Source organism: Mesoplodon densirostris, chromosome 4 (genome assembly GCF_025265405.1).
Source record: "Mesoplodon densirostris isolate mMesDen1 chromosome 4, mMesDen1 primary haplotype, whole genome shotgun sequence".
NCBI classification, from domain to species: Eukaryota; Metazoa; Chordata; class Mammalia; order Artiodactyla; family Ziphiidae; genus Mesoplodon; species Mesoplodon densirostris.
In genome coordinates, this window is record NC_082664.1 from 180090393 (window position 1) to 180103629 (window position 13237).

The 13237-nt window shown below is 34.7% G+C and overlaps 1 protein-coding gene across 1 annotated transcript in view; it reads left to right on the plus strand.

The window, feature by feature from the left end:
* The window catches only part of TMEM236 (transmembrane protein 236), a 40071-nt gene extending 39063 nt beyond the window's left edge, over window positions 1–1008 (plus strand). Inside the window, exon 4 of the mRNA XM_060095494.1 lies at window positions 362–1008. Coding sequence (XP_059951477.1) covers window positions 362–939 — 578 coding nt within the window. The 3' untranslated portion in view covers window positions 940–1008. The remainder of the gene's footprint in view (window positions 1–361) is intronic.
* Window positions 1009–13237: the final 12229 nt, after the last annotated feature.

The following is a 13237-nucleotide window of genomic DNA, read 5'->3' on the forward strand; positions in this document are numbered from 1 at the left end:
TGAAATTCAATGTGTGAAACAGACCTCAAATAAGAGAACACTTAAATTTCATTTTAAAATTTAAATAAAATTTTAAATTTACATAAAAAATTTAAATATCTCACTTTAAATAAAAATTTAAAAATCACAGTTAAATAACATTTAATTTAAATAACAATTAAAATTTAATTTAACTAACAATTAAAATTTAATTTAAATTAAAAATTAAATTTAAATAAAATTGAAAGAAAAGTTAAATTCTAAATAAAAATTTAAAATTTAAATTAAAAATTTAAAATTTAAGCTTAAATAAAATTAGAAGAAAAGTTAAATTCTAAATAAAAATTTAAAGTGAAAATGTAAATAAATCAACTTATTGCAGGTAACGAAGACAGGCACATCCACACGACCAGTTTGCAGCAAATAAAAACTGTGACGGATGAATTGAGGCAAAATGAAGAAAACCTGACACCACAGCCAGCCCAGAGGACCCGGCTGTCGCGGCTACCAGGAGCCACCACAGGGGGCTTGACTCCTGAGCTGGAGGGACCCCAAGAGCCCACCTTCGAGCGGGGAATCCTGAGAACGATGTCGCAGAAGGACGTGCGCGCTGAGATCTTCCTCCGGAGCTTTCTGCTGTGGTCGGACACCATAGAAATGGTGCGGGTGGCCGGGCACCCCAACGTGTACAAGTCAGGCTGGGTCTACCCCGTCTACATCTTCAGTTTCATTTCTCTTCTTCGAATGATACTGACTCCCCGGAACCCACTTCTGAATTCCCTGGGCATCATGCTCCAGGATCTACCCTTTATCTTTGTTAGACTTAGTTTAATCATTGTCCTGGGAACGCTCACACCCATCTTGGGCCTTTGTAAAAATGTACTCGTGACTCTCTCTTATGTTTACTTCAATTACTTAACCAAATTCAGGATTTTCTCTCCCTTTGAGACATCTTTTTAACAAGGAAATGTCCCATAGTCAGACCTCTTTGTTATGCACATGTGCGCATTTGTAATCTTTTTTGGGGGCAGGGATAAGTTTTTGCACTATAGGAAGAAATGAAGAATAGATGCTAGAGAAAAAAACTATTTTTAAAAACTGTAGCATGTCAATTTTTAAAATGTATACAAATGGTGCTAAATTTAAGCAAAGTTATAGTCTTCTAAGTTGGTTCCCCTTGATCTCTAGAAAATGTTAATAGTTAATTTTAGTTACGTATTCTGCACTTTTTCTAAAAGCACCCTTCAATAAAGCCTCTTAAAAATTAGAACATATTTTCCCACTAAGTTAGTCCAAGAATGAAATTTTTTATTGTTTATATAAAGTGCATCACAAGAATTAATTAGTTAAAATTAATTTTAGGAAATATACTTGTAATTATGGAATAATGTTTAGATTCTTTAAAAACATTTGAATTATAGTTTTAGGGTCTCCTTCAAATATGGAATTATGCTCTTTATTCCGCTGTGGCAAGCGACTTTTATGTAATCAATTGATTTCAGCATAGAAAGCAGTAAATTTAGTTTCAGACATTTGACTCAGCTTAATATAATGAAGTCAAGGTACACCAGTAAGACCTAGATAAAGTTTTATAGTAGGAAGCCATTAATTGAAGAGGGAGATTTCAAAGTAAAAGAATATCTTATTTGTGGAATTGGATACCATCATGAAAACAGTCAGGTACAAGCCCTGTTTAAAATTAGAAGTTCAACTTACAGATATGACAGCAAATGCATTAGTGTCTTATGTGATAATAAATAATGGTTATCCTGATGTTAAATAATTAGATACAGAATTATGTGATTTGCTTTCATGTTGGGATGCTCTCAGATACTCATAGCAGGGGCTCTCCATCCTACATACATTTTCAGATGCTAGAAAGATTTCTGAGAGGCTTATGTGTGCAGAGTAATGTTTAACATAGGCATTCTCTGCAGTGATCTGTGATAACAAATAGCCTAAAGAATGGGTAACTGAACTTGCCTGCCACTCCACCAAATCCCCCAATCTCACTCTCCCCTTATGCTTTATGGTTTCTCCTTACACCATAAGAGGAGATCTATTCACAGTTGTTGGAAGCTTAGCTTCTGGCTTTATGACTTGGGGCGAAATCTTTGACTACTGTAAACCCCAGTTTCCACATCTAAAAGATGAGCATATTACTAATACTTTAATAGGGTTAAATAGTACTTTATAGGATTGAGAGGATTAACCAAGATAGGGAATGTTCTCATTACATTGTCTGGTGAACTATAATAACCCAATGAATACTAAGTATTTTAATTGTACCCTATAGAGAAACAGGTAGCTTAAAGCATTGTTTAAATTTTCCTGTTTTATTCTTTTCTGTGTTCTACTTCCCCTCTGGGAGTAATAATTTAAATCATGCATTTGTGAAAAGTAAAATATAAAATCTTCAGATTACCTCAGACCATAATTTTTCATCAAGTAGTATTATGTCCAGAAGTGAGTAATCTACTGAATATACAGATTAAAGTTGAAGTATATAAGTATTCATTCATCAGGCATTGGAGTGTCCCTCTTATGAGTTCTCATAGAACCCTAACTATAGCACTTTTTTAAGACTTTCATTATGTGTTTACTTTTCTGAGTTCCCCATTAATCTTTAAATTCCTTAAAGAAAGGCCTGAGGATATCTTGTTTAACAATGTATCTTTTTCTTCTTCTCTCAATCCCACAGAAACTTACAATACTTATAATTCTAAAAAAATTATCATATAAATAATTTCTTTCAAGTCATACCATGATAATCTTCTTTATGAAGAAGAATTTATAACCAAGTAGTTGACTCTAATATTCTTAAATATGAAAATATTTTACATACATTTATATTTATCTTTGTATTGGAATTTATAGAGTGAACAATGCTCAGATAAGCTGAAAAGTATTACTTATTTGAGTTTAGAATGCATTTTGTATCTAATATTTGAATATGAATATACCTGATATTTTGGTAAGTGGCAACACGTTGTATAAATAATGAAGGTGTGTACAAAAGGCTCCATGTAGGAGGAAAATTATTGAGTGTGTAATTTAATTTAATAGTTTACTAAGGGTGTACACATATTTATAAAGTTCAAGTCTATGGTATTTAATAGACATTGCAGCAAATTATGCTAATGAAACATTAGTAGTTCTACACTGTGTGATTAAACGTTATGCTATTAAAATTATATTGTAATTCTCATTGCTTCTAATGGTTTTTGGTATTAAGACCCATGTAGCTTTTGTGTCCTTATAAAAAGTTATGAAGTTAACTTTACATATAGATTAAAATTAAATGGATGGAGAAAAATATACCATGCTAACATTAATCAAAAGAAAGTAGAAGTACTTATATTAATTTCAGACAGACCAGACTTCAAAGTAAGGAAATTTTTCGAGGGTTAAGAAAGGCATCATTACATAATAATAAAGGAGTCAGTTCTCCAAGGAGACATATCCTTAATGTGTATACACCTACTAACGGAGCATCAAACCACATAAGGCAAAAACTGATAGAAATGCAGAGAAATAGATGAAACCACTATTATAGTTGGAAACTTCAACACCCCTCTCTCAGAAATGGACAGTTCCAGCAGTCAGAAAATCAGTAAAGACATAGTTGAACTCAATGACACTATCAATCAACTGGATATAATGGATATCTACAGCCTACTTCATCTGACAAAAGCAGAATACACATTCTTCTCAAGCTCACAAGGAACATTTACCAAAATAAACCACATTCTGGAGCATAACAGAAACTACCAAATTTAAAAGAATAGAAATAATATAATGTCTGTTCTCATAATGGAATTAAATTAAAAATCAGTAAAAGGTAGTAGAAAAATCTCCAATTATGTGGATATTAAACGTTTCTAAATAACACATGGGTCAAAGAAGAAATCTCAAGAAATTAAAATATATTTTGGAGTAAATAAAAATGAAAACAAAACATTGAAATGTGTAGAATGTAGCATAAGCAGTGCTTAGATGGAAACTTATAATATTGAATACACATATTAGAAAAGAAAGATCTACAGTCAATAAATTAAGTTTCCACCTTGGGAAACTAGTAAAAGGAGAGCAAATGAAATGCCATGTAAGGGGAGGAAAAGAAATAATAAGAATTAGAGCAGAAATCAGTGAAATTGAAAACAGAAATTCAATAGGGAAATCAATAAAACTACAACCTGGCTCTTAGAAAAGATTGATAAAGTTGTTATGCCTCTAGCCATGCAAACTAAGAAAAAAAGAGAAGACACAAATTAGCAGCATCAGAAATTAAAGAGGGGATATCACTGCAGATTTCACTGAAATTAAAAGGATAACAAAGGAATGCTATGAACAATTCTATGTCCACAAATTAGATGACCTAGACAAAATGGATCAACTCCTTGAAAGAAGCAATCTGTCAAAACTCACACAGGAAGAAATAGATTATCTGAATAGGCCTATACTGAGTAAAGAAATTGAAACAATAATTAATATCCTTCCAAAGCAGAAAGCACCAGGTACAGATGGGTTCACTGGTGAATTCTACTTAACTTTTAAGGAAGAAATTATACCAATTCTCTGCAATCTCTTTTAAGAGGACAGAGAGGAAGGAATATTTCCTAACGCATTCCACGCAGCCAGCATTATCCTAATACTAAAACCAGACAAAAAATTACAAGAAAACTACAGAACAATATCTCTCATGAACATTGAGGCAAAAATCCTCAACGAAATATTAGCAAATCAAATACAAAAAGATATAAAAAGAGGGAGGCGGACTCAAGATGGCTGCATGGAAGGATGCAGAGTTCCTGTCTCCCCACAAGTAGGGCACCTGCCAGTTGCTGGTGGGAGACCTCAGCACCCAAGGAGATGGGAGGAACCCCCAAGAGACTGGGTAGGACATGGGGGGAAGTGAGGGGGGAGGAGAAGTGGAGGCTGTACAGGACTGGTGCCCCGAAGGGTGGCTGGGAGAGAGGAGGGGTTCCCATGTCTGGAGGGACCCTGGGGGGGCTCGGAGGATAAGGGGGGAGTGTGCCTAATATGTCCCCTGCCCAATCAGCCCTGGGAAGCCTGCTGGGCTCCTATTTGCAGGACAGGAATAGAAACGTAGATGTAGAGAATGGACATGTGGACATGGGGGGGAAGGGGAGGGTGAGACCAACTGGGAGATTAAGTTTGACATAAATTCACTACCATGTGTGAAATAGATAGCTAGTGGGAACATGCTGTATAGCATGGGGAGCTCAGCTCAGTGCTCGGTGATGACCTAGATTGGTGGGATGGGGGTGGGTGGGAGGGAGGTCCAAGAGGGAGGGGATATAGTTATACATATAGCTGATTCACTTCATTGTATAGCAGAAACTAACACAACATTTTAAAGCAATTATACTCCAATTAAAAAAAAAGCTATAAAAAGAATTACACACCATAATTTAGTGAAATTTATCCCAGGTGTGCAAGGCTGGTTCGCCATTTGAAAATCAAGTAATGCAGTCCATCATATCAGCAGACTAAAAAGGAAAAATCATATGATCTTATCAATTAATGCAGAAAAAGTGTTTAAAAAAATCCAATATCTATTATTTTTAAAAAATCTCAATAAACTAGGAATAGAGTGGAACTTTCTCAACTGCATAATGACTATCTACAAAAAACCTACAGCTAACATCATACTTAATGGTAATAAATTTAAAGCTTTCCCATTAAGGTGAGGTATAAGGCAAGGATGTCCCCTCTCACCTCTACTTTTCAACATCATATTGGAAGTCCTTACTAATTTAATAAGGCAAGTAAAGGAAATAAAAAGTATACAGACTAGGAAGGAAGACATAACACTTCCTTTGTTCACAGATAACATGATCATCTATGTAGAAAATTCATAAAAATTGGCCAAAAATCTCCTGGAACTAAAAAGTGGTTATACCAAGATTGCAGGATACAAGGTTTATATACAAAAGTCAGCTGCTTTTCTGTATATCAGGGGATGAACAAGTGAAATTTAAAATTAGAAGCACATTAATATTTACATTAGCGCTTCCCCAAATGCAATACTTAGGTGAAAATTCAACAAAATATGTATAAGATCTTTATGAGCAAAACTATAAAACTATAAAATGAAAGATTTCAAAGGAGAACTAAATAAATAGAGAGATATTCCATGTACATGGATAGGAAGGCTCAATATTGTCTAGATGTCAGTTCTTCACTTGGGCTGATCCAGAGTTGATCAACTATATCTCTATAGCAATTGTATCAACTGGTCTATATCTATCAACTTGATCTATAGATTCAATGCAACCCCAATAAAAATCCCAGCAAGTTACTTTGTGGATATTGACAAACTAATTCTAAAGTTTATATGGAGAGACAAAAGATCCAGAATAGTCAACACAATATTGAGGAGAAGAACAAAGTTGGAGAACTGACACTACCTGACTTCAAGACTTATTATAAAGCTGCAGTTGTCGAGACAGAATTTTATTGGCAAAAGAATAGACAAACAGATTAATGGAACAGAACAGAGAAGCCAGACATAGACCCACATAAATCTGTCAACCAGTTTGAGAAAGGAGCAAAATTAATAAAGTGGAGAAAAGATAGTGTTTTCAACAAGTGGTGTTGGAATTACTGGACATCCACATGCAGAAACATGAATCTATACACAGACGATATACTCTTCACAAAATTAAGTCAAGATGGATCATAGATCTAAATGGAAAACACGAAACTATGGAACTTCTAGAAGAAAACATAGGAGAAAACCTAGTAACCTTGGGTATAGTGATGCCTTTTAAAATATAACACCAAAGATATGATCCATGAAAGGCATAATGGATAAGCTGGACTTCATTAATATTAAAAACCATCTGCTCAGTGAAAAACAATATCAAAAGAAGTAGAAAACAAATCACAGACTGGGAGAAAATATTTACAGAAGACAAATCGATAAAGACTGTTATCCAAAATATACAAATAACACTTGAATTTCAACAATAAGAAAACAAGCAATCCAACTTAAAAATGGAAAAAAGACCTGAACAGACACCTCATCAAAGAAGATATACAGATGGGAAATTAGCATATGAAAAGATGCTCCAAATCATATGTCATCAGGGAAATGCAAATTAAACCAACAATGAGATGCCACTACATACCAATTAGAATGGCCAAAATCAAAGTACTGACAACACCAAATGCCAGTAAGGATGTGGAGCAACAGGAACTTTCATTCATTGTTGGTGGGAATGCAAAATGGTGCAGCTACTCTGGAAGACAATTTGATGGTTTCTTACAAAACTAAACATACAGTTACCATCTGATCCGGCAGTCATGCTCCTTAAACCCAAGGAGTTGGGAACTTATGTCCATGCAAAAACCTGAACGTGGATGTTTTTAGCTGCTTTATTCTTAATTCCCCAAACTTAGAAACAACCAAGATGTCCTTTGGTAGGGGAATAGATAAATTAACTTTGGTACATCCAGACAATGGAATATCATTCAGTTCTAGAAAAGAATCAGCTATAAGGCCTTGAAAAAACATGGAGGAAGTTTAACTGTATACTAGGAAGTGAAAGAAGCCAATTGGAGAAGGCTACCTACTATATGGTTCAAAACTACGTGGCATTCTGGAAAAGGTGAAACTGTAGAGACAATAAAAAAAATCAGTAGTTGGGGTGGGGTGGGGAGGGAAAAGAGATGAACAGGAAGAGTACAGAGGATGTTGAAAATGAGGGAGGCTATCATGTGTGGGAGCAGGGGAGGAGATGGGAAGTCTTGTAACTTCCTCTCAATTTTATTGTAAACCTAAAACTGCTCTAAAAAATAGTCTTTTTAAAAAAAGTAGTCAAATGTAAAATAGATAGCTAGTGGGAAGCAGCAGCATAGCACAGGGAGATCAGCTCAGTGCTTTGTGACCACCTAGAGGGGTGGGATAGGGAGGGTGGGAGGGAGGGAGACGCAAGAGGGAGGGGATATGGGGATATATGTATATGTATAGCTGATTCACTTTGTTATACAGCAGAAACTAACACAACAATGAAAGCAATTATACTTCAATAAAGATGTTTAAAAAAAGTAGTGTAGTCGTAAATATATAAAAAATGATTTTATATGTTTTAGGTATAATTACTAAAGTACTATTTGCTGTGAAAATTTGCACTTACACATTCACAAATCTCAATTTTCCAGAATGAGCCTATTAGAACTCTCATAATTTTCCTTGCATTGAAATTGGAATATTAATGGATTTTTCAGAAAAGCCTTCTTTCTCTAAAATGCATTTCTTTATTTTTCTTTTTAAAGATGTAGATACCTGAGGGAATAGATTTTCCAGAATATTTTAATGAATAAATAAAAAATATTACCTTCTAAATAGCTAAAATTTATAGGTAGTGTTGCATATTTGGTGTAATTCTGAAGAAGATGCCTACTATTATTGGTCTTGATTTCCATCTATAAAATTTGGGCCATTTTTAGATCATAAAAATACATTTTTTGTCTTATTCTTAAATGTTTTTCAAATATTAAATGGGTCACATAATCTTATACTTAAATTTTTTTGTAATGTTAAATAAGTATTGGGTGGACCAAAATGTTTGTTCGGTGTTTTCTGTAAGATGGCTCTGGTAGCACTTAGTTGTCTTTAACTTCATTGGAAACAATTTTGTTGGCGTGCATTTAAAAAAAAGACATCAAAATTGGTGAATTTTTGTGTAGCCATTTTAATATTGAAGATGGAAGGAAAAAAAGCAACGTTTTCGGCATATTATGCTTTATTATTTCAAGAAAGGTAAAAACGCAACTGAAACGCACAAAAAGATTTGTGCAGTGTATGGAGAAGGTGCTGTGACTGATAGAACATGTCAAAAGTGGTTTGCGAAGTTTTGTGCTGGAGATTTCTCGCTGGATGATGCTCCACTGTCGGGTTGACCAGTTGAAGTTGATAGCGATCAATCGAAACAATAATTGAGGACAATCAACGTTATACCACACGGGAGATAGCCGACATACTCAAAATATCCAAATCAAGCGTTGAAGATCATTTGCACCAGCTTGGTTATGTGAATTACTTTGATGTTTGGATTCCACAGAAGTTAAGTGAAAAAACCTTCTTGACCATATTTCCACGTGTGATTCTCTACTGGTAAGAGTTGGATTTCATTTTAATGTGGTAAAATATACATAACATAAAATTTATCATTTTTCATGTACAATTCAGTGGTTGCAAGTATATTCACAATGTTGTGCCACTATCACCACTATTTTCAGGACTTTTCATCATCCCCAAGAGAACCTCTGAACCCATTAAACAACAGCACTCATTCTTGCCTCCCACACCCGTCCCCCGTAACCTCTATTTTTCCTGTCTCTATGAATTTGCCTATTCTACGTTCATCGTAGAAGTGGAATCATGCAATATTTGTCTTTTTTGTGTCTGTATTACTTCAAGATTGTACATGCTGTAGCGCGTATCAGAATTCCTTTTTATGGCTGAATAATATTCCATTGTGTATATATATATATATATACCACATTTGTTTATTCATTCGTCTACTGATAGACACTTGTATTGCTTTTACTTTTTGGCTACTATGAATAATGCTGCAATAAACATTGGTGTACACATATTTGTTTGAGTCTGGTTTTAATTCTTTTGTGTATATACCTAGAAGTGGAATTGCTGGATCATAGGGCAATTCCACATTTAACTTTTTAAGGACCTGCCAAACTGTTTTCCACAGTGGCTACACCATTTTACATTCCCACCAGCAATACACAAGGGTTCCAATTTCTCCACATCTTCATCAATGCTTGTTGTTTTCTGTTTTTGTTTTTTGATAATAGCTATCCTAATGGATGTGAAGCGTTATACCATTGTGGTTTTGTTTGCACTTTTCTGATGACTAATGATATTGAGCAGATCTGTTCACACACTTATTGGCTACTTGTATATTTTCTTTGGAGGAATGTCTATTCAAGTCCATTGCCCATTTTAAGAATAAGTTGCTTTGCTGTTGCTGTTGAGTTGTATTTCTTTATATATTCTGTATCTTAATCCCTTATTAGGCATATGATTTGCAAATATTTTCTCTCATTCTGTGAGTCAGCTTTTCACTCTTTTGATAGTATCCTTTGATACACAAGTTTTTAATTTTGATGAAGCCTAATTTATCTACTTTTTTCTTTTGTTGCTCTGCTTTTGGTGTCATGTCCAAAAAGAAAAAATCATTTGTCAAATCTAATGTCATGAAGTTTTTTTCCTGATGTTTTCTTATAAAAATTTTATAGTTTAGCTCTTAACTTTAGGTTTTGATCCATTTTGAATCCTTTCTGCATTGAATGGTCTTGGTACCTTTTTTAAAAAATCAATTGAATGCAAATATGAGGGTTTATTTCTGGCCTCTCTGTTCTGTTCTGTTAGTCGTTATGACTCATTTATGCAGTACCACACTATTTGATTACTGTAGCTTTGTAGTAAGTTTTGAAATCAGGAAATGTGAAATCTCCAATTTCTCAAAACTGTTTTGGCTAAATGGGATTTCTTATGAATTTTAAGATGGGTTTTTCTATTTCTGCAAAAAAATCATTGGGATTTTGATAGGGATTGCATTGAACCTGTAGATCTCTTAGGGTAGTATTCTAAGAGATAGTATTGTAAGAAATAGTATTCTAAGAGATATGGTAGTATTGTCATCTTAACAGTGCTTTGTTTACCATTCTATGAACATGGGATAGTTTTCCATTTATTTAGGTCTTCTTTAATTTCTTTCAGCAATGTTTTGTAGTTTTCAGTGTATAAGTCTTTTGTCTCCTTGGTGAAATTTATTCCTGAGTACTTTATTCTTTTTGATGCTATTGTAAATAGAATTGTTTTCTTAATTTCCTTTTCAGATTTTTCATTAATAGTGTATAGAAACATAACTGATTTTTGTGTTTTGATTTTATATTCTTCAACTTTGTTGTATTTGATTATTAGCTTTAGCAGTTTTTTTTGGTTTTGTTTTTTGTAGAAGCTTTAGGGTTTTCCACATATAAAATAATGCCATCTGTGAAGAGAGATACTTTTTCTCCTTTCCAATTTGGATGCTTTTATTTTTTTATTTTTAACATCTTTATTGGAGTATAATTTCTCTACAGTGGTGTGTTAGTTTCTGCTGTATAACGAGGTGAATCAGTTATATGCATATGCATATCCCCATATCCCCTCTCTCTTGCTTTCCCTCCCACCCTCCCTATCCCACCCCTCTAGGTGGTCACAAAGCACCGAGCTGATCTCCCTGTGCTATGTGGCTGCTTCCCACGAGCTATCTATTTTACATTTGGTAGTGTATATATGTCCATGCCACTCTCTCACTTCGTCCCAGCTTACCCTTCCCCCTCCCTGCATCCTTAAGTCCATTCCCTACATCTGCATCTTTATTCCTGTCCTGCCCCTAGGTTCTTTAGAACCATTTTCTTTTTTAGACATCATATATATGTGTTAGCATACAGTATTTGTTTTTCTCTTTCTGACTTACCTCACTCTGTATGACAGACTCTAGGTCCATCCACCTCACTACAAATAACTCAATTCCGTTCCTTTTTATGGCTGAGTAATATTCCATTGTATATATGTGCCACATCTTCTTGGATGCTTTTATTTATTTATTTTTTCTTGCTTAATTGCTCTGGCTGGTACTTTCAGTACTATGTTGAACAGAAGTGGTGAAAGCAATAAGAGCTCAGTCAGCCTTCAGAACACACAAGTCTGATATTTGGAGGACAAGTTCCTGACGGTCTGTCCTGGTTCCGGCAAGCTGCACCAAACAGTCTGCCACCCTCACTGTCACCTGCCACAAAGATGGGGGAGTGGAGGATGGTAGCCACTACCACAGGGGAGAGGTTGAAACTCACTGATGTTTAGCAGCCTCTCCACCAAGCTCTCCACTGGATGCTCCCAGGTTTCCACTAGAGTCTAGAGTTCCAAAATAGTTCCTCCAGACACTTTCTGCCAATTCAGTAGCTGTCGAGGTAGAATGATGGATTTCTAGAGCTTCCAATTCCACCTTCACTCCCCCAAGAGTTGGATTTCTTTTTCTTTTAGCCTGTTAAATCTTTGTTTCAGTAAGGTCAATGTCATGGGGTAAATTCTTTGTGGGACAGTTGGCCTCCTTTTGTTTCAAAGTCACAGATTCTACCACTGATCCTGGTTGGCCATATGACACACTTGTGTAATTTAAAAAACCCTGAATGTGAGTGTAGGGAGAATTCAGTTAAGTTTTATTTGCTTCTGAAATTAATAGAAATCCACATTAGGCCAAACTTTTTTAATTTATAGAATTGATTTACATTTAAAAACCATGAATGCCTCATTTAAAATATTTTTTTTCTCATGATAAATCAGTGAAGCACTGTTTTAGAAAACAACATTTTGTTTCATCTGCTCTGTTTTGTAACCAACTTTTTTATGTCAGTGAAGCCTTAGCTTAACAAAAAAAGAAACATTTTTCTTGTGCCCTACATTTTTACCATCTTTTTCATCCTGTCAGAATAATCTTAAATTTAGAATGCTAAAAAAAAAAATCAGTAAGAGAACGATGTCACATTTTTTATTAGGAAGCAAAGTTTATAACATTATCACAGAGGTGTGAATCTTTGTGTGAGCTTTCCACTCAAAGACAAACTATTCATTTAAAATTTCAAAGAATACAATGTTTCCAGTAGCTTCTTTTTGACTGGCTAACATTTCCCACACGCCAGTTGTGGGTTGGCTATCTAATTACTAATATCTGCTTCAAAATGTTCTTAATTCATATTTCACTTCTGAAAAATATAACAAAATAGATGTTTAGGGTTAATATGGTGCTTAATGAAATACCTGTTTCCATTTTTTTAAAAGAAAGTATTCTGCCTATCTTGTAATGAATATACATCTTTTTGACCAAATGAGCAGGTTTTCTCTCAGCAAGAGGACCCTAGTGAACCTGAAAAAGATCACTATGGTCGAGGATGGGCCCCGAGGCTTTACTGCAAATCCTGTCACTGTTTTCTCTGGCTCTCTAGAGAAGTTTCTAGAAAAAGACTTCTAGAACTTTCTCCCTCCTGTTATGACTGAGATTCTTTCCTAGACTTAGTCTCTATTTCACTTTTCTTCTAGCTAAAAGGAACAAAGCTCCACGTGAAGTTTCTTTTGAAGATTTCTAAGGAAAAAGGAGGCTCTAAGCACTGAATATGGAGAACGAGGTGGGTCCGTTTCAGCTCTCACGAGGATGTTTCC